A 25,700-nucleotide genomic window follows, 5' to 3' on the forward strand; every position below is an offset into this window, starting at 1 on the left:
AATCGTCTCTTGGATGTTAATGTCTTCTTTTTCACATTTGATTTATTAGGTTTAGCTTATGAAAATTATTTGCAATAGAATCAACGCATTGCCAGTAATCATAAACCATCCTACCAAAGATTGGATCAAGACGAGCATTTGAATCGAATGGATGGAGAAATCTTTGATAAATATTCCTCGACCTTGATCATGGAGTTCCCACAAAGTTGAACTCAATGATAAGTCAAGTCCAGGAAAATGTAAGTAAAGATCAAACACGGTGTCAATTCTTTGGAACCATATGAAGGGACACTGGAACAGAGATAATACCAATGATTTTCTCATAAACTAGAACCATTTTATTAACCGGTTGCGACCCGGTGACAATTTATGAACACTAGAAAGACATATCTCGAGTCATTTTCATACAAATGCATACCTTAAAACCACACAAATCCGAAACTGCAATAATAACTAAGATCCTAACCAACAGATTCCTCCCACTTAAGATCAAGGTAGATTTTTTTTTTTTTTTTTTTTTTTTGTGCACCGATCAAGGTAGATTTATAATTACATATATATAGCATATACGTGGATTAGTTAGCAAAATTATGTGGTGATATGTACGTAGAAAATGATAATAGTAGTTGTTTTTGTCTTGTTTAATGTACATATGAGAAATCGATCAATATCGATTTGTTAACAATGATATAGCACTAATTACATCATTAGTTAATTATTGTTCTGTAGACTTTTAGCAGATCAATGTCGGAAACTACAGTCCGAATTAAACGAAACAAACTTGTTACTTAATAAGAGGGTCTGATAATACATTAGCTTAAACATCCTCCTCCACTTAAACACCACCAAAGAAAGAACCCATAACGAGTCTTTGTTTTCATTATATAAACAAAAAAGTGTTTCTCGTCGAACAAAACTCCAACCGCCGAACAGCTGAGAGTTTTGGAGCTCTCTCGCAATCTCCGTCTGTTACCGATTTAGTTGGTCTTTTGGTTCGCTTCGACGAGAATGGAGAAGTAATTTTGGGGGAAAGCTATGGCTGATTTGCTCTTTTTTATTATTATTAAAATATATTATTCATTCGTCCTTTGTGTTGCTGTGCTTCAATTAGATGAGTGTATAAATTACTCACCGTCCGTCCACCAAAACAGCACGGTCTACCTTGTGATGTATACAACAAGTTCTATTGCCAGAAATATTATTATACTGAGACAATACAACTTAATTAAAACGAACCGAATTAAGTTGCAGCTGGGACACACTAAACTCAGTGTATCGATCACTCAAATAACAATTTTGCATCATCATCATCATTACGAAATAAAGAGATCCGAACTTAGAAGAGTTCAGTTTCCTTGTGGGTATGGATAACACAGTCCGACTGTGGGTAAGCCACACAAGTCAAGACATAACCTTTCTCCATGTGGCTATCCTCGAGAAACGAACCATCAGACTGGTCAACTTTGCCCGTCACAATCTGACCGGCACAAGTGGAACAAGCACCGGCTCTGCAAGAGTAAGGCAAGTCAACTCCAGCCTCTTCAGCTGCATCCAAGATGTATTGGTCGTCTTGCACCTCGAACTCATCTTCTTGACCATCAGGTCCTAAGAGCTTGACCTTGTATACAGCTGACATGGTGGCACCAGAGTTGGCTGAGCATTTCAAACCAAAGGATCTCGAAACCTTGTTGGTTGATCCAACTGATAAGTTCTTGTTGGTAATGAGCTTGTTAGTGGGCTGGCTTCTTAGAACCGCCTTGGTCACGCTAGTCGAAGAAGAGATTCGCACAGTCGCCATTCTTTTTCTTTACCTGCGTTCACAAACAAGTTTTACAGTTAAGGGCTTCTTGCAAACATTAATCAAAAGCTAAATCTATCTTTTGTTGAGAATGTGCATCACAAGTTGCAATGGAGACTAGAACCAAATAAAAAACAAATCTGTTCCCAATAGCAAACTATGATGTGAAGATTATACTTTATGGAGCGTTATGAGAAGATTCAAGCTTAAAAGCTATATTAGACCTTCACTCGATGCTCCAAAACATGTTTAATATATCATTAAATAGACTATTCAACACAACAAACAAAGACCTAAAACAAACAAAAAAAAAAAAACTTCAACAAATTACAAAATTAATCAGATATATAAGAATCAAGCTGCAGCATCACAATAAATCCAAGATCAAATCGGTCACTATCATCAGATAACGAAAACGAAATCGAAAGATACTCTAGAATGTTTTTTTTTTTAATTTTGTCCCCACAACAAGTCAATAAAAGAAAAGTAGTAAGATCGATCATCAGATCAAAAAAAAAAAATCTTTAGAGAACACCTGAATTAAACATCAAGTCAACAAATCTGAAAGATGAAACTTACCGAGAGAGAGATTGAGAGAGAGAAGGAGGGAGGCGGAGAGTGCGAGAGAGAGAGAGGTGTTTGGGTTGGTGAAGGTTTGAGAGATGGAGAGGTGAAAGCAAAATATATAAAAGGGGGAAGGCAGTGTTGCCTTTTGGAAGGCCGTGACGGCCCAACTTGTGCCACCTGACCTTAGACGGCTCTCTCTCTATCTTTTTTTATAAATTAAATTTTTAATTTTTGATATTTAAGATAAAAACATTTAATGTTAGTTATAATAATAATAAAATTATGATTTAGTTTTGTGAAAGGCAGAAAATTTGTATTATCATTTTTTATATATATAATTAAATTGATCTTGACGACATAATGGTACTATTTTGAAATTTGGGTACAATGTTTGTTTGGTATATATATATATATTTTTTTTGGACAACTATTTTGGCATTTTGAAAACTAGTAACAACTTACAAAGCTCTAATTATATCAAGGGAAATTGGCAAGAATAACAAAAATATATATATATATATATAATTGAATGAGTAATCTATCTAACCATCTAAGTATTGTATACCTTATATCAATATTGTATTGTAAATTTTGTGAAAACTAAAAGTAGTATAAAGAACACTTGCGTTGGGTAATGGCTTTTTTGTTGATGAATGAGTGAGACCAAAGGTCAAACTGGGGAAGTTGGCATTGGCAACTACAACAATCTTACAACGGGCGACCCTTGACCCACACCATTGGACGTATGCAATGCTTAGGACCTACCCTAGAGTGGTGTTTTATTTCTTTAGTTTTCTAATCATATTATTTGTTTATCTTTAAAACTATTAATATGCCGACACAAACCGACGAGAAACTTAAATTATTTGGTGTTCAGTCGTTTCTCCAATTGTCTAGTGACAAAAAAAAAAAAGCCGACTAGTGATTGGTGGTAATTCCATCGCTCACGACCTTGCCTAGTAGCATCATTTTAAATGAGGAGATTTCTAAATCGTTTTGGGTTAAGATCATTTGAACAAATAAACATATTGCAAGCCTTGAGCTATCATCTAAACATTGTTTTATAATGTTGATCCTTACCTCTTCAATAAAGATGACACTGTAACTATAGAGACGATATTATCTTTTGTTGAAAATAATTAAAGAGAAATAAGCTTTCGATTCAGAAGTTAATCAAAGAACAAGAACGAAAAGTTGATACATTCAACTCATTAAGTTGAGCAAATCAACTATATATTCAAGAATAAATGAGAACAATTCCTTATCAAACAAATCATGGAATCAAACCTTGAAGAGTTTTGACCTAGATATCTCATAAATTTGTGAGCTATTATGGAAGGAATTTGTTTCAAACTAATAAAAAGCATATTTTAAGGGGAAAAATGATAGTTGAACAGAATATTGCATAATATATTGTCAACCAAAAAACAACTGCTAATATCAATCCAAACCATATCCAAAGAAGGCACAGATCTCTGAAACAAAAACACAATGCAAAAATTCTGAGATGGAAGGAGTAGAGAAGAGAGAGAGCTCAAAAGATTCTTTGTGGTGGTCCCATGGTGCTCTTCAAGTACAAACACCTTACCTGCACCAAGATTCAAATCAATGAGCAGATTAGACAAAAGATTTAGATAGAGATTAGACACAATCATAGCAATTAGACACCATCATAGGATTTAGACATACGTTTTGCCAGTTCTTTTTCAAGAGCGAGACAAGGAAGTTGACGCTCATTTGCACATTCTGGAAAAGCTGCTTCTCTTCCATGGAAAGGTTACCAACAGCAACACCCATACATAGAACTTTCTTCAACTGGAACTTCACTGTCGCTTTGGTCTCGTTCACCTTACCTTCCAAAGACTCTTGGTGACTCACAAGAGTTGGGAACTTACCTGTTCATCAATCAAAACAAAAGAAAGGAGAAAGCTCAGACAAAATAGCTTGAAACTTGAAAAATGAGAGTATTATACTCAAAGTACTTGATTCTTCAATCGAGTTATAGAAGAAACTTGCCTGCCTTGTTCAGACCAGGACCAAGAAGACGAGGAATCTGCTTAATGACAGACTCAGAAGCCAAGAAAGCATGGTACTTCTTGGCAAGCTTCTTAACAAGCTTCTTGTTCTTGTTGAGCTTCTTCAAAGCCTCAACATCCATGTAGTCAAGTCCCATTTTCTCAGCCTATCATAAACAAACAACATATACTGTCTCAATCTCCGATACAACACTTGCAGAATCATATCAATCAAACACTATACACAAAAACAAGCAGAGAGATTTGAAATCACCTCTTCAACATGCTGAGCATCTCCAAGCATGCAGATCTTCATTTTGGGGCGAGGAATGTGAGGGAGCTTAACAGATCCACTGAAACGCTTGTCCTTTTGTGGGTCGTAGTTCTTCAAACCAATCTGAAGCTCCACTGTCTCCACAAAGTTACGCTTCTTCTCATCAGATTTTCCCTTGATAGTAGTAATGGCTTCCCTAACAGCCTCACTCTGAAGCTTACTATATCACAAACAAACCCATTTCACCAAAATTAGATTAAAGTAATGTACTTTAACGTTCTATTGAACAAGCAGCATCAACTTCTATGATCCATTGAGCAAACTACTCTCTAAGCCATCAACCTCAGAAAAATCAGCCAACACTAAACCTATAGCAATAAGAGTCGTAAAGGAAAGATTTTTCAAGTACCTCATCTTGAGTTACTTCTCAGTTCAAGAATCTCTGTTCCTGGAAACGATAAAGCAAAACAATAAGAGATCAATTAGAGAGAAACAAAAAAAAAATGTTCAATTTAGAGCTAAAACTCTTGAAATGACTTAGTATTCAGATAAAGCCAGCAGAAATCGAATACGTAATAGTCAAAAGGTCATGAAATTACAACGAACGAAGAAGACGAAAAGAGAAGTGACGATGTTTCGAGAGAGACGAACCTGTGAATGGTGAAGGAAGCGGAAACCCTAATTATGTTTCAGAGGCGGCTGAAGATTTTATACCAAGGAAGAAGAACAAATGAAAGGAAGAGACTAAAACCCTAGTTGGATTGATCTTGTTTCATGATGGGCCTTTGTTACATTGTTGGGCCGGGTCGTCTGTGGTTATTACTAATTAAGCCCATCGGTCATTAACTTGTATCAAGCCATGGTATAAACCCAAGTAACAACAACATTTAAGAATCATTCCAAAAAACGTACGGAAACACAAAAACAAAGAGATGTTAACAGATCCACTTAAACGCTTATCTTTCTTCTCCTAAATAGTTCTAATGGCTTCTCTAATAAGAGCCTCACTCTGAAGCTTCTCCTTGTGTTTCCTCTCCTTTGATTTTTCCATGATAGTACTAATGGCTTCTCTAACAGCCTCACTGTCCCCTCAAAGTTATGTTTCTTCTCCTCAGATTTGTCCCTATAGCTGTAGTGGCTTCTCTACAAGCCTCAGTTTGAAGCTTACTAGTACTATATAACCAACAAATCCATTTCACCAAATTAGATCAAGCAAATAAACAAGAGCTTTAAACTGAACCATGTGATTTAGCAACAACAACTCTCTAATCTTATAGCATGGTAATATATAAACAATAAAACTATAACAATAGATATCTATATAACTATTATCTCATCTCATACTGAGTTCCTTCTCCTCAGTCAGATTCACGCCTGATACTATATATGAGATATGATCATACATACAATTGAGAAATGGTATCCTTCTCCTCAGATTGTATGTACCAACGACCAAACCCATTGGAACTCAGATTTTTCAAATTTTTATCAAGTAAAATTAACTTTTACAACTAAATGTTTTATTAAAATCTATTTCTTATTTGATACGTGAGAGATCAAATAAAATAACTAAAATACTCATTGGTATTTTCATGATTTTGGTACTTTATACATAATAATTATATCTATATAACCTGATATTTTCAGATTTTCACCAATATATCAAATTAATATATACATACATACTACAATAATTGCTAATCCGTTTTTCTTTGGCGAGATAGACACAACATAACTCCACTTTCAAGAGGTTTTGGGATGTCAAAATAACTTAAATGCCACATATTTTGTGCTTGCATCTTAGGTTTCCTGATAATAAAGTCACAAACACACAAAAACAAATAAGAAACACAAAAAGTTTAATAATTGTTAGAACTAAATCTATTTTGAAATCGAGCACTTTAACAAAACAACATTGTCAATCAATAATCAACATACGAAAAATAACAAAAACTAAAAAAAATATGCCTTGAAGATCTAAAATAAAGAAAGAAGCATAAAATCAATTTTTTTCCGTTATCGTTCTACTATAATGTGTTTTTCTTTTTTACTAATGGAAATATATATATAATGTGTTATATATATATATATATATATATATATATATATATATATATATATATATATATATATATATATATAACAGATCAAAAGGATTAGGAGGATTAATTTTAAATTAGTGAGCAAGCAATATCTTTTATATTTTATTATCACTACCTTGAATAAGCTATCAAATTGAATGGTAAATATGTTTGTTACCTTTTAAAATCATACAGTTTTTTGAATGATTGTTTAAATTCAAAATTTATGTAGAACACTTACACCGAAATTAATGGCATTTGCACCTATAATAGTTAACCGAATTTATGTAAAACACTTAGTTTCTATAAATTTTTTTGAATATAGATATATTTAATTTGTTTTTTAAATTAACTATTTATTGTCAATGGCATGCTTGTAAATAGGTTTCAACTCCAAAATTTATTTGCTAAATGTCTCAAAAAATGTATATATAGATATATTAATTAAAGTGCTATGATTATGATATAAAAAGAATTTTTTATGATATTCATTTGATGATTTTTTGATATAAAAACTATTTAAAAATGATTGGTTTACAATAATATAAAATAAAGTCGAGTATTTTAATCCGTATTACATGTTATTTGTGACTAAATTAATTTTAAATTGTATTTATTTGTTAATTTTTTTTAGTGTTTAAGATTTTATAATTGTATTTTAGTTATTAATTTTATGATTTAAATTTGTGGTAGATCGCAAGACAATTTGATTTTTGACATAATATTAATTTAGTAAACTTAATTAGATATTTATATTACTCTAGTATAGATGATGTTGTTAACAAAAAGTCGTTAAAAGAGTCAACAATACCACAAACCACTACCGAATATCACCGAATAGCACTTAACTATATTTGAAAAACTCATTGGAAAGAGATTTTTATAAGCATGCATTGATACATCCTTCCCATATGTCTTCAATTCTTTCTATAATTTTATTCTCAACTAAAATTGTGTTGGATTTCTTAGAGAAAAAAATAAACATTGAACACTTATTTTAGTTGCAAGACAATACCAACTTCTTTTTAGTGTCAAACTTGTTGTAGAGTCCAATGGTTATAATAAAAAAATCCAACGTTTTTAACTTTACCTGTGTTATATTCAAATCCCACAAATATGGAGTTTTTGATTAAATCTGTTAATATTTTTTTAAAAAGAAATTAGTCCATTCCAAGTTGAACTAATCTTCGGCAAAACATTTATAAAATCCAGATTATAAAACATGTTTATAAGCTAAATATTCTGAAACGAAAAGATGAACTTACTGTCAATGGACAAAAGATCCGACGTTCTGAATTATGACAAAACGTGATCATATAGGAGAAAAAGGACGAGAAATACACTTTGTTGTGAGACTTATGAAGGAAAAAAACTCAAAAAATCTTTCGCGTTTAGAGTTTATAATTAGGTTGTTATTAAAAAGCAACGACATTCTTTTACTGCCAATATAATTACAACTTTTTCCTCTCTACCAAAAAAATATAATTACAACCTTTTCCCCTTTATTAATCTATATAACTATATAATCCTATTAATAATATATGCATAGATTTTATTTTATTTTTGGTTTAAATATTCGCATAGTTGATTATGTTACACTAATACATAATCATAAATTTCCCAAACAAACGTTATTTACAGTTTTTTACCTCTCTCGGAGATTCTGCGATGGAGGAGGTGCCTGAGACCCGGGAACTTCCTCATTATTTTCCGTTCTTCCATCATCAAAGTTCTGAGAGTAGCTCCTCTGATCATATCGGAACATGCTTCCGTCACGCTTTGAACGCTTTCTACTTACACTTTTTGGCTTTCCACACAAATTCCCCATATTTTTGAAGATCTTTAATTGCAAAGTTTGTTAGAGTAATGATTTTTTTCTTCACGATAGAAACCTTTTTCTATTTGTTAGATTTTGTTCGATGTTTGAGATTTTGGTCCTTGTTAAACACTATTTTCTGAATTAAGTTTTAGGATAATACAACTACTTGTTGTTAAAGGAGAGAAGCACCAACGTTTTACTGGTTATCCTGATATCTTTATATAGTTGGAGTCTGGGAGAAGATGATCATCTCTATTTAATGATTTTGCATGTGCTCATTATTAATAAATATTAGATGCACTGGATCGTCATGACATAATTACACCGTGTAAATGATATCATGATCTTATACTATTATACTAAAATAGCAAAAAAAAAAAATTTAACAAAGATGAGAAAGCATTTATAATGAAACAAAGAAATTTGGAATAATGACCAAAAACATTTGAGAGTTTATAAATCTTAATGGAAAGTAATATCCAAGAGTGACAAATTACGTGATAAGACTTCATAAGATTTTGACATTTATTCACTAATTTACTAGAATTTGACATGTGTCTAGATAATAAAGGAAACGATAAAGAAAAAAAATTATATTCAAGAGGCTTTGGAAGCTTTAAATTTAATTTAAAGTCTTAAAAGCAAAAAAATTATCAATCATGCTTTTAGAACTTTATTTTTTTAAAGTTTTTTAAAGTCTAACTGCTTACTTTTATACATTGTACTTTCAAAATTTTAAACTCATAAATGTGAAAGTTATTGGGCTGTAAAAATAAAGGAAAATAAAACTTTAGTTTTTCTTTTCTCTTTCTTATTTTTCCATGTTGATTGAAACCTTCTTTTTCAATCTGTGTATTTATCACAAATATATTTTGATTCATTAATACTATATTTTTATTTATGTTATTTTGAGATCCATTTTCATAATTATTTTTGTATCCACAACCATTATAAACCGTAATCAATTACTATTAATGATGGTTCCTCGATCCAAAAACCAAACCATATCTTTAATTTTTTTTATTTGTTGAAAATATTTATCTATTCATTTTTTTGTATTTTGTAAACTTTTATTTTTAATAAAATTGGTTACGTTGTCACATAAATATATTCTTAGCACAATCTCTATCTACGAAAAACATAAAATAAAAATAACAGTCACAGTTACTATAGTTTTTGTTACCAATGTATTTTAAAAGTTAAAAATTTTACAGTTTAAATTTCTACAACAAAAAACTTTACAGTTAAAGTCTCTATAATCAAAACATTTACATCCACAAATAATCATCCTTATCAATCGGGACCGTAATTCAGTATAAAGTATGTTTGAAAGAGGAAGAAAGGAACTAAATTTTTTCTATTGTATCGTGGAGTTTTTAAACAGGGAAAAAAAAAAAGTCTATGTTGATCCAACCTACGTTGTGTATCAAGATATGGCAAATGATAAATTTAGATTCGAGAATTTGGAATCAAGGCTACAATATTTTACAACTGAAGCTAGCCAAGATGCAGTTGGGCATTAATTAAGAAGTTAATGAAAATATGTAATATAGCTCTTAAGGAAGATCTAATGCATATGGAGAGAGACGACATATATGATGAAGGCATCAACATCAACCACCCAAACGAACCAACTAATGTTTCAATCCAAGTTGGCTAAGTTGGAGTTTCGTCGGTTCTCCAGCGGAGATCCAGCGACGTATTATCGCTGTGTACAGTACGTCATACCTTGGTGGAAGATGCTACTAATTGGTAGCAATCGATTTTGTAAAACGACGTATGTGATGTTGTTTCACGTAGGCCATGTTCGAGGAAGAAATTGGGCTCATTTTAGCCCAACAGATAGTTAGGATTTTTTTTACTAAGCCGTTTCTAAGATTTAACATACAATAACTTGAACGTAAGAGTACCAAAGAGACTTGGAAACGTACATGTACACAAAGTCTCAGACGGAGTCTCTTTACAACATTACATACAAAATGAGTGGGTGGTCTCAAACAAAGTTGATTGGGACATACGTTGGACGGTCGGAGGGTTGCAACCCACGATCGTTGATGGTATTTGCATGCATATATAGACCAAAATCTTGTAAGGAAGTGATTGTTTTAGTGATTATTTTGATGGTATATATTTGCATGCATAGACCAAAATCTCTTGAGGATGTGATTATTTTAGGGACGACCGTACGAGCAACTACAACAGCACTCTTAAAGTCCACAATAGAGTTTTTGAGCATCACAAATTCCACCACAAAGCGATACTCCTATAGATACATGCACAACTGGCTGAACTTAGAGAAATTCAAGACGAAATGTAGTATATGATTCAGTTATTGTTGTGTCCAGAAGTACCCACCAAGAAGAATGCAAGTAACCCTAATTGCGCATTTTCTAACGAGTCATTTTCTAACGATGGCCTCTCTAATTCATTGTTTTCTGTGAATATATATAACTGCATATATGATCTACTTACATCTGCCAGTAAAACAAAATGATCTTACTAATATATAAAAGTTTCTGTGTTAGAAAACGGCCCACCTATATGATCTGATTTGTTTTTTTTTTTTTTTAAATTTCATTCTGTGTCTTGTAGAAAACACACCATGATTCCCAGTGCTAAATAATAGTATTTGCATTCACCAACTCTACAAAAGGGTTAAATTTAACCTACTCATTTAACATTTGCTTAGTTAGTTTAAATTCAGTGGGTACTCACTGAATTAGAGAGGAGATATTTTAATTGATTGATATATAGTGAATTTAATTGCGTTCATACATTTTGGTAGTCAACAAAATAATAGTATTTGCATTCACCAACTCTACAAAAGGGTTAAATTTACATCTTCTAACCACTTGTCAATGGATGATTAGTCATCATATGATCATGTCGAATGGAACATATATGTATATCGTATACAAGAACAGTAAGTAATAAAAAGATGAACAATATATATCCACAAGTGCATTTATATAATATTTGTAGAAATTTCGGTTTTTATGACGGTGATCCTCTCGACAAATCACGATGGTGCGAAAACGTGTCAGAAATGCCTTAATTAGTTATTTATACTTATGTGTGAAAGCGTACTGTTAATGAATCATGCATATGTGTCCTATATACAAAACACTGAAAAACGAAATAATAAAAATTCTAATTTTTTTAAAGTACTTAAGCTATAGTTAACTTAAGTTACGAATTAACGGCTCTAAGCGATGTTATTGACGAGCTTTCATTGGATTTCACTATATACCTGGGAAGCGATGTTCGCTCACAGGTCATGCGAATAAGACAGTGTATGACATATTGACATGTTATATATGCTTTTAAATATTATGTTAGTGTTTCACAGATTGTTGTGGGTGCATATGCTAAAGTAAAGAAAAAATAAATAATAAAAATATATTCACGATCACATGCAAAGTACACTTGAAACGTGTAATCTGAGGACAGTTAGATTGGAACCAGGGTTTCTATAAGAGGAAACCCAGATCTTGTTTTCTACTTCATAGTTTTTTTTATGGAAAAGGAAAGAAATTATATATAAAGAGGAGTGACAGAAGAAGTGAATCTTTTTTTTTTCCAAGTTGAAGTGACCTTTCACAATTTGTCAGCCTTTGTATGTGTGGGAAAGGCATTGGGGGTTGTGGGTCGCCAACATTAAAATTTCCAAAAATGGTAAGTTTAAAGAATGACATTAGTTGTTTTGGGATATATTCTTTACAGACATCCACACACCTAACAGAGAATATATTTCTTTTCCTCAAACTCCAATATCAATACTTTTCTTAGAAACATATTACTCCTATTGAAAAAGCGACGTTGAGTTTTACAACCAGAATAATGACACTTGAAGTTTCTGTTTTTTTTTTTCTTTATTCGTAAAATTTAAATTAAGGAGTAGACAAAAGTAGAAACACACTAAGCAGCCAAAGCTGTGATTCATGGTCGACACTGACACTTGGAATAAAAAAAGGTTCTCATATTTTTGTTCTTTTAAACATTTCTTTGAAGACTAAGTTAATTGAATAAATTGTATGCATCTATATACACAGTCCAAAAAAGAATTAAGGAATTTTAAAGACCATATTGGTAAATCTGCCACTTCTCATCCACTCATAGGTTCGACTTTGTTTTAAACAAAGTAAAAACAATAAACGAACAAATTCGCTTAGTAGTGCTAAAGAAGGACACTTAAAAATTCATATCAAATTCCATACGAAGAGACTTATGTAAAGCTGAATACTGATATTTCTTTTTTGTTAACTACATAGAATAGTTAAATAGCAAGGTAAAATCGGAGGAGAAACTTCTTCCGCTTTTGTTAAAAATGATAAGATAAGAAAAACATTTCGAGATCTACCAAAACTAAATTTGACATTTCCGCAACTCACAGAAACCAATCAATCGACACATAATGATTTCCTAATTTCCTTACACAAAAAGAAAGTTCCATTTCCATAGATAATTAAAGTAGTATATAACACAGTTACTTATGTAACTAATCGGAATTACTTGTGTATCTCATTCAAAAAAAAAAATCGGAATAGTATATGACAGAAGAATAATACTAATGAACTATGTTAAACCGGTCAAGTATAAATACAATATATGTTTATATCATCTTTACCATTTTCATGCAATCAAGTACTCTTTGTCCTTCACCCAAAAAAAATCAAGTACTCTTGGTCCAATTTAAAATAATTACCATATACAGTATGCGCAGAACAATTTCAAATGATGGAAATAGTTTTTAATTGTTTTTGGTAAAGAAATTATGAAAATGAGAATATATATTATCCTCGTTGATATATATATTATTATCCATTGTATTCATTTTTTTTGTTAAATATAATGTGATCCATAGTTACATGGGCATGTTTCATTATAGCAATGTATATATACATATATTTTTGTATACCGTTTGGTTTTAACATGAAATATTTAAGTTTTCATCATCTTTGGGCTTCTAGTAGAAATTCACTACAAGAAAACGCAGTTGTTTCCAACGATATTTTCAACGGATCGAGAGTCCTCAATATATTTCGATGAATAAGAGTATTGTAACTGTTATCAAAAATTTTAAACTATATAAATTCGTCATTATATGATTTTAGAACTACTGATAAATTTTCGATGGATATAGCCTATTCATGGGAAATCCGCCGGTAAAATACAGATATCTTCCCAAAGGACACCTATTGAAACTAGAAAACACGAGACCAATCCTTTCTTTTCCTCTAGAGAAATACTCCTAGTTCTACGGCGTATGGCGACGCATTTTAAAAATAATATAAATGTACTAGATTTTAATATGTGGTACACCGCGTGCATATAGTTTTATTATTTATATTTTATATTCTATTTATTTGTTAGATATTGAATGTTTTATAAATAGAGAAATAACCTAATTTTCCAGTCGCTTGTACGACTAAATATTTATATTAATTTTTTAATCTGTAATATATGACTTTTTTATTATATTTAGATTGTTTTGTTTAGTATTCGAGATTCTATTTCGATTTTAATTATCATAACAAAAAATAAGGGATCTAAATACATAATAAGTCATTTATATGATGTGATTAAGTCACATTTTTCCTAATGAATTAATTATTTTACACAATCTTAGATAAAACAAATTGATTTTATATGTGAGATATTATAATATTTATAGTGTTGGCAAATAATAAAATGCGGATTTAACCCGTGTTAGCACATATTTAATAATATTTTATTAATTCCAACATGTCCTTTTTATAACCACATTGTATAGTATTTTTTTTTTAATTTTACATATTCATAATAATTTAAATTTTATTAAATTTATATATATATATTAATTATAATATTTAAAGAATTAGAAGTTCTTCTTACATTAAGAATAAAAACTCACATGTTTGGAAAATAAAATGGAAAATATATCATAGTTTATGTCTTTATATAATATTGATTGCTGTTTTTTATTTTTGGTTGGAATGAAATGTTAAATATTTAGGAAACAAAATCTGAAATGATGTTATTTTTAGAAAATTTTTAGGGATTAAATTTTAAATACATATAATTTCAAAGGTAAAACATCAAATATACTTAAAAAATATTAATATAGATTTAAGAAAGAAAATCTATCGTGATACTATTTATGGAAAATTTTGAGAAATTAATATTATAAAAAAAATTAAATAAATAAAACTAAAAAAAGCATAACACAAAATATACTTCAATATTAATATAGATATTATAACACAAAATATACTACAATGTTAATATAGATATTATAACGTAAAGAAAAAAAAATATATATAGAACATAAAAGTCTTAACGTACTAGAATAAAAAATTCAGATAGAAAAAAGGAAAAGCTAAATTCCCGATGCCACCAAGTTTATGCACTCGTTCTGTTTAAATAATGGCTAGAGAAGAACATTGCCGTATCACATTTCTCTTCTTTTAATCTTCTCTCATTCTAACATAAATTTTATTATAAAACTATATTTCAACAAACATATTTAATCTATCCACTTGGTAGAAATATTTTATATTTCACTCAGAAAGAGTTTTCCTTGAACATAACAAATATAATATCAGATTTATAATGACGACTTCAGTGATGGTACTTAAACCACCTAATGCATACATAGTTCTTTTTTTTATTGAATCATTACGTACGAAGAAAAGGAAAATTTAACGTACCTTATATAAAAAACCTAGCTGGTTGTCCAAAAAAAAAACTATAAAAAACCTAGCTGTGCAAAAAATAATTTATTTTGGCCAATGCAAATATAGTTAAATGATCAGAAATATCCAACCCTGGACGTTAGTTTTATTTTATTTTGGTGTATGATGATCTATGTACGTAGAATTAAAAAAATGTCTTCTTCTTTTCCATTTTTTTTCTTTCTGCGTGAAGCATCTATATTAACAAAAAAAAGAAATATATTCCTTGGATCTATACATCAAATCAAATGCATTACAGCCATTTAATTTCCTCTCTAAAATCCTATAAATACATGCTCATCTCACTTTATGCTTCATCAAATCAACACAAACATATCCCCCAAAGCAGAGCTAAAGCAAGCCCAAGCTTGTCTCTCCCCACACCAACACAAAATAATTTCATCAAACTCAAAACACTATTTCCTTATTTTTTTCCATACTTTAATTCTTTATTTCTTCTTCTAAACACTTAACCAAGCAATTGAGATGGCCAGGATTAGCTCAGACCCGCTTATGGTTGGGAGAGTGATCGGAGACGTTGTGGACAATTGTTTGCAGGCAGTGAAAATGACAGTGACCTATAACTCTGACAAGCAAGTCTACAATGGCCATGAACTTTTCCCTTCTGCTGTTACAAACAAACCTAAGGTTGAAGTTCATGGGGGTGACTTGAGATCATTCTTCACTTTGGTACGCATTGCTTTCATTGTATATGATTTATATCATATATATTATATACCATATATGCATAAATAACTAAAATTTAAAGTTATGTTAAGGTGAAAATAGCTTAGCTAGGCGATTCTTAATTTTCGTTAAACAACTTTTTCTTCGCTTGTCGCTCTTTATCTCATAAATATTTGAATCTTTCTGTACATACAAAAATGAGATTTTAGTTATTTATATTATCTTCATATGCAGTTAATATTATATACAAAAAGATTTGCAGAACGAACTAGTTTGTGTCAGATACATACGTGTTATATATGTTAATCTATGTATATCGGATGAGTCACGTGTATTCACATATATCGAATATTTCAAACAGGTCATGACTGATCCTGATGTTCCTGGACCTAGTGATCCTTATCTGAGAGAGCACTTGCACTGGTAAAATTGTTCTTTTCAATTTTTTATTAGAGAAAAATTTACAAAAGAAGGAAAATAATAATAATAATAGTAAGAGACATGATATTTTACTCAGAAACATAACATTTTCTTGCAATGATCAACTTCAGGATTGTTACCGATATCCCTGGGACGACTGATGTGTCATTTGGTACGTCCTATACATATAAATAACATACTATAATAAGTTTCATATACGTATATTTTTTATTATGTTGCGAAGATTCTTAATATAAGAATACAAAACAGGAAAAGAGATGATCGGGTACGAGATGCCTAGGCCAAACATAGGGATCCACCGCTTTGTGTATTTGTTGTTCAAGCAGAACCGTAGAGGAAGTGTGGTGTCTGTGCCATCTTACAGAGACCAGTTCAACACTCGAGAGTTTGCACATGAGAACGATCTCGGCCTCCCCGTCGCGGCTGTTTTCTTCAACTGCCAGCGTGAGACCGCCGCTAGACGCCGTTAAATGACTTCCACCACTGCCGTAACTAATTCTGGCTGGACAATGTGTGTTGTTCCAGGCATTCTATATTTTAGTTACGGGAAACAGCTTTCTCTATCGTATTTATTATGAACTGTTTGTGATCTGAATAAACTTGGCTTATAATCTCATGATCTATGTATTTTCATATTGATGGATGTTTCTTACTATATAGGTGTAATGGTAGATTTTCGAAAAATAATACAAAAATTCTTACGAGTTACGAGGCTTGTTGAAATGCATCTTTAGTTTAGCTATCTTTTGGGGTTTGTTGCAGTTGCACTAACATTCTTTTGTAGGTAATAGCAATCAGATTTAAGGAAACTTATTCTGCTATCATATGAGCAATATTATGAAATTAGGGTCTAGAGATAAAGCAAAAAGTGATTAATTAGGTGACCGGTGGTTTTGTCTTTATGGGTAACTACAACTACAATACCAAAGTGAGGAAATACAAATTCCTGGTGCAGTTTGCACCAATTGATGCATCTTGCACTGTATTCCGCCGTTCTACTATACATAACCCGTACCTAAGCGACTTTCTCTTATTTCAATATACATATATGTTCCAGTTTAATGTTTTTAGCATGTAAATTGGAGATTCGAACGTTAAACATTTTTTTTTTTGTGTGTATGCGAATTCGATTCAAAATACCTTTCGATTTTCTTATGTATCAATTCAGTCCTTTGGAGGTTAGTTTTTTTTTAAAAGGAATATACACTACAAGAAAACAGCTTAAAACCGACAAGCATATCTGTTAGTTAGCCGTCGGAAACATCCATTACCGACGAAAAACAGACAGAAACATCCGTCGGATCTAGATTGTCGGAAAAATTATTCTGTCGGAAATCCGTCGGTTATTTCTTATGGATTTTCGACAGAAATTTAACTGACGGATTTCTGACGAAAATTTTACCGACAGATTTTCGACAGTCGTTTTACTGACGGATTCCTGACGGCTAACGGTTCCGAAATTTCTCGTTATACTGACGGAATTACTGACGGATTATATATATAATTTTAAAAAAAAAATTAAAATTTTAGAAAAATAAAACTAGAATAATATAAAAATTTAATTAAATACTAAATCATCTAAATGCTTAAATATTTAAATTCAGAAGTTTAAAAGTATTAGAAAATATATTATAAAAACCCAAAACAAGAAATTGTTAAAAAAAACTAAAAATTGTTCCAAAAAAACAATTTCTAAAACCGTCGGACATCCGACAGTTTATATTAATTTTACGATCCGTCGGAAATCCGTCCGTAACTTGAAACTATTACCGACGGATGTCTGACAGTTTAGAGGTTAAACCCCTTAATTACATAATTTCTCTCACAAATATGCATATATTATGTGTTTATATTAACCATGGAATTAATTTTCAAAATAAGCATCTATATTTTTAACTTAATAAGAAAAAAGAAAAAAATTCAATGATAAGTAACAAATACTTTAACCATAACTTGTAATACCACATTACAACTACTTTAGCCAAACAACTTAACTTTTTTTTCAAACATAAATTTTGAAGATTGTTGTTTAAAACATGATTATTAAGCCATTAAAACATCATCCTCTATATATTTCTTATAAAATAAGTGTGTTACAAAGCCAAAATTAGAGGTTTTACACTAGTCCGTCGGTAACCCATCAATATATATCGGAAATTTCCGACGGTTTACCGACAGAATCAAAAAACCCGACCAAAAAATCACAAACCCGACGAAAATTTTATATCTGTCGGAAATTTGTCGGTAAACACTGACAGATTACCAACGGGTACCTAATTACCGACGGATTTTCCGACGGATAGTGTTTGTTTATAAGAGTTATTTTATTATTTTATTTATTTGTAATAGATTTTATAAATAAGAGATATTTATTTATTTATAGGAAATATTTGAAAGTATTAAAATTGTCGGAAATCCGTCAGAAAGCGAATAATATAAATGGCTATAAAAATGGATACAGTTACCAACGGATTTCCGACGGATATAAATATACTGCCGTCGGAAATCTGTGAGTAAATGACTAATATATGAGCGACGACAACAACGGATATATTTACCGACTAAATTATGACGGAAGGTACTGACGGTCAAAATTTGGTCGGTAATCCGTCAGAAATGTTGATAGATTTCTGACGGACTGTGTCTGTCGGTAAGTTTCTGACGGAAAACCGACAAACTCGTCGGGCATCAGAAATCGGTCAATATGCCGTTAGTAATTACCGACAGACAATTGCCCGTCAGAAATGCCGTCGGTTATGACCTTGTTTTCTTGTAGTGATAGTACCCAAGAAAAGAATGCAAATTTGGCCCAAGCTCTGTCACATTACGCTACATTACTTGATTATAGCTATATATCGATGATAAATGCTCAAACTTGTATTTTAATCACATCATATCTAACTAAGTAGCATAAAAGGTTTTTGAGAATTCGATTTATGTACATGACGGAGGTTTAACAAGCACTGAGAGAAACAATAGTTGTGATTCTTGACACCACCAAAGTTTGGAAAGAAGAAATCAGAAACCAATAAAACCCTATGCTTTGGTGGTTCCGCCATAGATGATGTCTCGAACTTGCCGATGAAGAAATTGATGATTTGGACGATTTTAGGTTTACGACGGGTTCGAGTTGCGTGATGAAGAAGACTTAGAAGAAGAAGAACCACGTCAGACTTTGTGATTAATGCCCTAAAAACAATATGTTAATTATTAGTATTTATTTATTTACTATGGTTATACAGTAGTATATGTTTTCTATTTTGAATAACTTTTCTATCTTAATTTCTTCGTTTCTATTCCAACAGTTGATGTGGTTTCTCTGCTTTCAAATCAAACGACTTAATATCTTGGTTTGTAAAAGGGTTCAAGAAAGACTCAATCTTCAGGATGCAATTTTACATTAAGAATAGGGCAGAGAGGATACGTTAAAAAGTAAAGTAACAAACAAGGTTTGATTGAATTAAAACATAAGACTAGCACATAATTTCATCTGGATCTGTATACTTTTTTAACTGATCATTATTTTGTGAGATGCTAGCTATATCACTATAGTGCGTGAACGTTAATTAGAACCCACATGTTCGATCATCTCATATCTCGATTTAGTTCCAAACCTCTCTGTGAGGGTTGGAAAAAAAAACAGAACACAAAGTCAGCCCAACCATAAACTTGGCAAACAAGACAAGAGTGGCGAAACCTGTAAAAAAAAAAACATGACAAACCAAAATCCAAATCTACACATTTCACATTCTACTTTAAGCTTCTACATGAACATCAAACGAAACAATCAAAAATCAATATTGATAACCAGAACACTTGGATTGGAACCAAACTAAAAGAAATCAAAATAAGCTTAAAATGATAAAAGATTTAAATTTACAATATAGCATGTTTCTTTGGTTCATGTGTATGTATGTGTGTTTTCATTCATCCCAACAAACTCACAAACCAAAGCAACAGCAAGCAAGCAACAACAACAAACATATCAAATCTTCTCGAGCTTATCAGCTTTCACAATCGGATTCGCCTTAGCGATCTTGTCTTTCCCCATCCGCTTGAAATCAAAGGAGCATTCATGCAGCTCCGCGTACCTATGCGTCCCGCAGAACACAAAACCACACCTACAACGAAACCCCGTTATTCCAACTCGCCGCCTACAAGTCAAACACCGCTTCGGATCTTGCGGCGGCCCTTCCTCCTCCTCCTCCTCCTCCACCGCATCAGCCGCCGCTCGTTTCCCCAAATTCGTTTTGACAACTGGAGGTGGCGGTGGCGATACAGAGGACGACGCAGCAGCACCGTCGGGAGAAGAAACGGCGGAAGCGGAAGCGGCTGCGGCGGCTAGGGATTGATTAAGAGCGTGTTTAGCGGTGGAGGAGCTTTGTTGTTGATGCTGTAGATCTCGAAAACATTTGGAGCAAAGGTTTTGCGTAGCGGTGCTTCCGAAGAAACCACAATTGTTAGCGCATAGTTTTGGTTCTTGTAGTCTGTGTTCCTCCGCCATAACAACAACCTTCGGAAAAAAAAAACTCCGGCGAGATTTCTACCAAAAAATCAAACGGATCGATGATCAGAATTTGAATAGATCTATTATGTTCTAATGAAAATCTCATCAAAAATCATATAATTTACAACAAAATTTAAAATGAAAGATACCTGGAAGAAACAAGAAGATGATGATTAGATCGGTTTAGAGGAGAAGAAGACAGGATCCGATGGAGACTCTCTCTCTCTCTCTCTCTCTTTGTGTTATGTATTTTTAAAAGCAGAAATGAGGAAATGAAAATGAGGAGAGGAGTTTGGGAAAAACTAACGACGAAGCAATCTCGATTAATTTTTTTTTTTTTTTGGAAATGGAAAATAGGAAAAAATTTGTGGAAAATCAAAATAGTGCAGATTGGCTTTTGGGGCTTCGTGGTGGCGATGAAGATTCCAGAAGCTCCTACAGTATTCGTAGTATATAAATTTTATGTTACACAACTTGCACGAAATTTAAAATGTCATTTTTAGGACCTACGAAGATTGTTTCAGTTTGCTTGTTGTTGTGAAGGACTTGAGTCCCCCAGATCAAAGGGTTTCTTTTTATAAGGGGATAAATAAACCTAAAAAGAGATTCAATGCATTGTTATGACGTCTTCTAATACGATGAATGTGATTAATTTTGGAATTTTAGGAAAACAAAAGGAAGTGTTTGTTCATTTGATCAATCAACCAATCAAAATTCCAAATTTCTTTCCTTGGAAGCAACAATTTTAAAGTAATCTTTTGGTCATGTTTAGCAGCATTTGGTTGATGTCACTTCGGTCCACAATCAAGCTAGACAATAGCATGGGTTAGAGATAACCGGCTCTTAAATTTACCTTATCTTGCTAACCGGTCCAACATTTTAAGACGAGGGATACATTCTTTGGTTCCACAAAGCCCAAAAATTGCATTGTTTTCTGAACCAGTCAAGATCAACTGCTCATCGTATGATAACTTCAACCAATCAAGTCAACGGTTAAGCCTCCTCTTTTCTCACAGAGTTAAAAGGTCAACGGCTCTTTTTATTTTATTTTATTGATAAATATCATAAATTAATCTCCAATGGCTTACCTTTCCGATTTGGTCACACCAGGATCACCTTAGGAGAATTGATTTAGTCTCGATCAAACTTAGATCGCACAAGTCATCAAATCCCAAGGTTACATGCCTTACCTATAGTCTTATTAATTGGTATCATCCTTTTCCTTGATTTTTTTTTTTTTTTTTTTTTTTTTTTTTTTTTTTTTTGTTGTTGTTGATGCCAAGTTGTTTTTCTTTGGCTCTTATATTAAAAGTTGTGTTCACAATTTTGTATGAGACTGTCTCACGGTTTATTCACAAGTCGCATGGTGTCTATCTGACCTTGAGTCATCATTCATTCAGATTTCTGGCAAGTTAGCATCTAAGCCTCTCGGATCCTCACCTTCAACGGCTATCCCAATCGTAAACTAAGCCTTACCAGTTGAGGTTTATATTATTATGGATATTATATGATACCTGGATGTCTTTGCTAGAGTGTTATCGAGAGCTCATGACTTATCCAATCGTGTTCGAGAACACTACCTAAAGATAATATAGAGAACACTAGGTAGTAACCGTAGAGCATTTATTCTGACTGCTTCAACAACGATCACATGTAAAAATCTAGGGATTGGAGATTTTTGTCTTAACTTCTCAATGTCAGAAATAAAGGCCAGATGTAAAATCGACAGAGGATCCTAAGGTTTTAATTATAGCTTAGATAAAATAACTGACCCATGGTTCAAAACATTGAAAGACTCAACCATACCGGATTGGTATACAAAACTAGAAGTTGACAGCAACAATGTAAGCATTCCAAGCATCACACTGTTGAAAGTTCTTGACTTGCTCATACTTGATATCACGGCCTGCACCAAACCCATCTGTTCTACGCATTTCAGAAGCGTCTGGCATTTCTCTAAGCCAAAAATGGACTGCTCTAAACCCGGCTTCCTCCATACAGTCCTTTATCTCCGGCAATGACCACCTACACACACATGAACAGAAGACCCAGGAACTTGATGTCAATCATGCATCCAAAAGTTTAGTAATACAAGTACAACTAATTTCATAGACGACAAGAAAGTCTTGCCATGAATATAACATTAGATATCGCTGCTACTTAATCCACCAAGGCAATAATAAACTCACTAACATGAGAATTTAGATATCAGCTACATTCGAGCACATGCTTGTCTGAGTTTTGATCCATAGTGACTGCACTACAGAACATCTACCTCACTCAACCGACAAAATCCAGGGGATGCAGGAACCTCTAATGACAGATGAAACATCATCCTACGCTTATCAAGTTATCTAAAATGCTAAGCAATACCCCTAAGTATATAAATAGGCCTCTTTGTTTGTTACAGTGAGATTTTCTTAAGGCTAGTGAGAAATTGTTGGTAATGATTGTCCCACTTTTGGGAAAAGAATGGATACAGAAATTACAAGCCACTTACAGTCTCCAGCTATATGAAAAAGCATGGCGAATCTTCCTGTTCTGCTTTTGAAGGTGATAGTGCAGACTGATCCTTGTCTTGCGACTTAAAATGTCAAACTCAGCTTGCTCCCATGTGTACTGCCATATCATATTGATATTTCGTTAGTACAATCATTCCTAATAAGTTTCATCTTTATGGCTCTGACACTCTTTTTCACCAAATGTAAGTATAAGAACGAAAATTTACCGTGAAATTTGGGAATTTCCGTTGAAGCTTCAACTGTCCCTCAGCAGAAGCACCTCCATACAAATCCATCACGAAAATACCACCTTTCTTAGACAAAGCTTCACGTGCATTCTTGAAGTAAGTAACCAACTCCGAGCGTTTGTGGAGACAACAGCAACTGAAGTTGAAAGCACACACGATATCCCTCTTCGGCAACGAATCAGGTTCATCTTTCTCTAAGGAATCAACAACACTAGGATCATGATAAGCATCAACCAAATCTTCATTATCACCATCATCCAAACTTATGTTTTGTATCAGCTCATGAGATTTAGATTTCACTTGCTTAGCCTCAAGAGGGCTCAAAACATTCCCATGTAAAAGCGACATCCTTGAATACACATCAGCACCAAGTTTACTAATGTTGTTATCCATGCACCATTCTAACGCCTCAAGGTCAAAATCTAGCCCTATAGCAGTCCGTCTTGTGTCAGTCTTCACCCACTCCGCACTAAATCAAACAATCAAATCATTAAACATTTCTTTTGCCAACTACAGGATTCAAAGATAGATACTTTAAAACTCAGTGACACAATTGGATTTACCTTAAAAGAGCAGTGCCACAGAAATCTTCTTGGAAATGGAGTGGCTGCCTTCCACCAATATACATTAGAAAGAACTTCTGCAAATAGCTTATGTCCCCTTTTGGTGACTGCACCAAAAATAAAAAACAGAACACAATGTCTTAAAAAGCTTAGTACTTCTTTTTTCTCTGTAAGAGATGTAAGAACCACTCAATGGAACCTAAAAGGGAAAAGCACAGGGAGTTGCAAAATTACCTGTACGGATTGTTGGTAAAGAAGGAACTTTGAAGGCAATTCAGATGATTCGTTTCCTTCTTCTTCCTCAGAGTTTTCTTCTTCTTCTTCATCTTCTTCGTCGTCGACGGAGGCAGCAACCGGCGGGTGCTGATCGTAGAAATCTTCTCCCGAATTGGTATTAGAAAATTCACCTTTGTGGCGACGTCGATTAGGTTTTTTCTCTCGTTTCCCCATTTTCTTTTTCGTTCTCAGGTCCAGTTCGAGGCGGAAGAGAGTAAAGCGTTGACCTTTTTTTCTTATGAGGGTGTTGACGAAAGTCCCCTAAACGCTGCCACGTAGGCCCTATGCTCGTGCGTTGCGTTTACCGATTTGGCGGTTGAGGTTTGGTTTAGTTTGGTTTAGTCGCAGAACCGCATGTACCACAAACCAAAGATAAGCCATTGACTTGATGCAGATTTAAAATGGTTTTTGATTTTTCAAAAATCATTTTATCACCCACGCAAATATAATTAAAAATGAATTTTCAAACTTCCTTTATGATATAGTATTAAAGATCTTATTCATCAACTACTTTCTTAAGCTATGTGATTTGTGAGATAAGTGTATCTAATCATTCTTTGAGATGTAAAACTAAAAATATCTAAATCCTAATTATTCACCGTATAATACAATATATATTTAGAACTTTAGATTTTTTTTTTGTTGTTGTCAAATATCGAAGTCTTATGAGTTTTAAAAATTTATTTGACATGTTTTATGAACCCAACAATGACATGAATATTTGGAATTTATAATAATTGTTGAGCTATATGTCTTATGGAAATTATTTTTAAAAATTATATTGCACAAAAAATGTTAATAGTTATTCAAAGACAAAATCCACTAAGAAAATCGATATATCCACAAAGCATATCAAATGGTTTGCTCTCCATCATGAACATCACTAAATAAGATGTGCATAAAATGATGTTCAAGTTTCTAATATGGACATTAAGGGATGTTTCAGTTTTTGGTGTTACATTGGGTATAAAATATAATTTAGACGTAGAAAAAGAACAATGTCATGCTACCATCAAAACATACGATCAGGAGGTAGAAAAACAACGAAAAATAGATGAAAATATATACCGTGATATACTGCTGCGATCTGGTAGCTGACTTCAAAAGAAGATATGTAGTTAATTTTTCAATTGAAAATCTATATTTGAGGCTACCTATTGTAATAAATAATTTATAACTAAGCTTTAAATATTGTACATCTTATTATCCA

General features: G+C 32.5%; 5 protein-coding genes across 6 annotated transcripts; 1 reads left to right on the forward strand and 4 right to left on the reverse strand.

Moving 5' to 3' along the window:
• Positions 1-1,170: 1,170 nt before the first annotated feature.
• LOC104703572 (ferredoxin-3, chloroplastic) lies at positions 1,171-2,598 on the reverse strand. Its single transcript, XM_010419602.3, has 2 exons — positions 2,378-2,598; positions 1,171-1,811 (listed from the first exon to the last, which is right to left on the reverse strand). The coding sequence occupies exon 2, from the start codon at positions 1,796-1,798 to the stop codon at positions 1,337-1,339; it is 462 nt and encodes a 153-aa protein (XP_010417904.1). The 5' UTR covers positions 1,799-1,811; positions 2,378-2,598; the 3' UTR covers positions 1,171-1,336.
• A 1,109-nt stretch (positions 2,599-3,707) lies between these two features.
• On the reverse strand, positions 3,708-5,400 carry LOC104703573 (large ribosomal subunit protein uL1y). 2 transcript variants are annotated; one of them, XM_010419603.3, is made up of 6 exons: positions 5,306-5,400; positions 5,064-5,102; positions 4,655-4,874; positions 4,382-4,547; positions 4,055-4,260; positions 3,708-3,953 (listed from the first exon to the last, which is right to left on the reverse strand). In XM_010419603.3, exons 2-6 carry the CDS (start codon positions 5,066-5,068, stop codon positions 3,900-3,902), a joined length of 651 nt encoding a protein of 216 aa, XP_010417905.1. In that variant the 5' UTR covers positions 5,069-5,102; positions 5,306-5,400; the 3' UTR covers positions 3,708-3,899. The 2 variants fall into 2 exon arrangements, with proteins under 2 accessions (XP_010417905.1, XP_010417906.1); XM_010419604.3 differs by having other exon boundaries at positions 5,254-5,350.
• A 10,183-nt stretch (positions 5,401-15,583) lies between these two features.
• Positions 15,584-17,103, forward strand: LOC104703575 (protein CENTRORADIALIS-like). The gene is made up of 4 exons (XM_010419605.2): positions 15,584-15,957; positions 16,316-16,377; positions 16,506-16,546; positions 16,645-17,103. The coding sequence occupies exons 1-4, from the start codon at positions 15,754-15,756 to the stop codon at positions 16,863-16,865; spliced, it is 528 nt and encodes a 175-aa protein (XP_010417907.1). The 5' UTR covers positions 15,584-15,753; the 3' UTR covers positions 16,866-17,103.
• A 3,125-nt stretch (positions 17,104-20,228) lies between these two features.
• On the reverse strand, positions 20,229-21,574 carry LOC104703576 (zinc finger A20 and AN1 domain-containing stress-associated protein 3). The gene is made up of 2 exons (XM_010419606.3): positions 21,052-21,574; positions 20,229-20,938 (listed from the first exon to the last, which is right to left on the reverse strand). Exon 2 carries the CDS (start codon positions 20,897-20,899, stop codon positions 20,381-20,383), a length of 519 nt encoding a protein of 172 aa, XP_010417908.1. The 5' UTR covers positions 20,900-20,938; positions 21,052-21,574; the 3' UTR covers positions 20,229-20,380.
• A 932-nt stretch (positions 21,575-22,506) lies between these two features.
• On the reverse strand, positions 22,507-24,853 carry LOC104703578 (uncharacterized). The gene is made up of 5 exons (XM_010419608.3): positions 24,449-24,853; positions 24,215-24,321; positions 23,631-24,120; positions 23,403-23,521; positions 22,507-22,927 (listed from the first exon to the last, which is right to left on the reverse strand). Exons 1-5 carry the CDS (start codon positions 24,662-24,664, stop codon positions 22,726-22,728), a joined length of 1,134 nt encoding a protein of 377 aa, XP_010417910.1. The 5' UTR covers positions 24,665-24,853; the 3' UTR covers positions 22,507-22,725.
• Between the last annotated feature and the right edge of the window lie 847 nt (positions 24,854-25,700).

This window comes from Camelina sativa, chromosome 7 (genome assembly GCF_030686135.1).
Source record: "Camelina sativa cultivar CO46 ecotype springtype chromosome 7, ASM3068613v1".
In the NCBI taxonomy this organism is placed as follows: domain Eukaryota; kingdom Viridiplantae; phylum Streptophyta; class Magnoliopsida; order Brassicales; family Brassicaceae; genus Camelina; species Camelina sativa.

Excerpts from the sequence above, each read along its gene's own strand:
- LOC104703573 (XM_010419603.3), bottom strand. Across the intron at positions 4,261-4,381 it reads TCCTGGTCTGAACAAGGCAG|GTAAGTTCCCAACTCTTGTG; the intron begins GCAAGTTTCTTC and ends ATTGATGAACAG. Across the intron at positions 3,954-4,054 it reads TGAAAAAGAACTGGCAAAAC|GTAAGGTGTTTGTACTTGAA; the intron begins GTATGTCTAAAT and ends ATCTTGGTGCAG.
- LOC104703578 (XM_010419608.3), bottom strand. The coding sequence starts at position 24,664 with ATGGGGAAACGAGAGAAAAAACCTAATCGACGTCGCCACAAAGGTGAA. Across the intron at positions 24,322-24,448 it reads TTTACCAACAATCCGTACAG|TCACCAAAAGGGGACATAAG; the intron begins GTAATTTTGCAA and ends TTTTTGGTGCAG. Across the intron at positions 24,121-24,214 it reads TGTGGCACTGCTCTTTTAAG|TGCGGAGTGGGTGAAGACTG; the intron begins GTAAATCCAATT and ends TGTTTGATTTAG.
- LOC104703576 (XM_010419606.3), bottom strand. The coding sequence starts at position 20,899 with ATGGCGGAGGAACACAGACTACAAGAACCAAAACTATGCGCTAACAAT.
- LOC104703575 (XM_010419605.2), top strand. The coding sequence starts at position 15,754 with ATGGCCAGGATTAGCTCAGACCCGCTTATGGTTGGGAGAGTGATCGGA. Across the intron at positions 15,958-16,315 it reads TGAGATCATTCTTCACTTTG|GTCATGACTGATCCTGATGT; the intron begins GTACGCATTGCT and ends TATTTCAAACAG. Across the intron at positions 16,378-16,505 it reads CTGAGAGAGCACTTGCACTG|GATTGTTACCGATATCCCTG; the intron begins GTAAAATTGTTC and ends GATCAACTTCAG.
- LOC104703572 (XM_010419602.3), bottom strand. The coding sequence starts at position 1,798 with ATGGCGACTGTGCGAATCTCTTCTTCGACTAGCGTGACCAAGGCGGTT.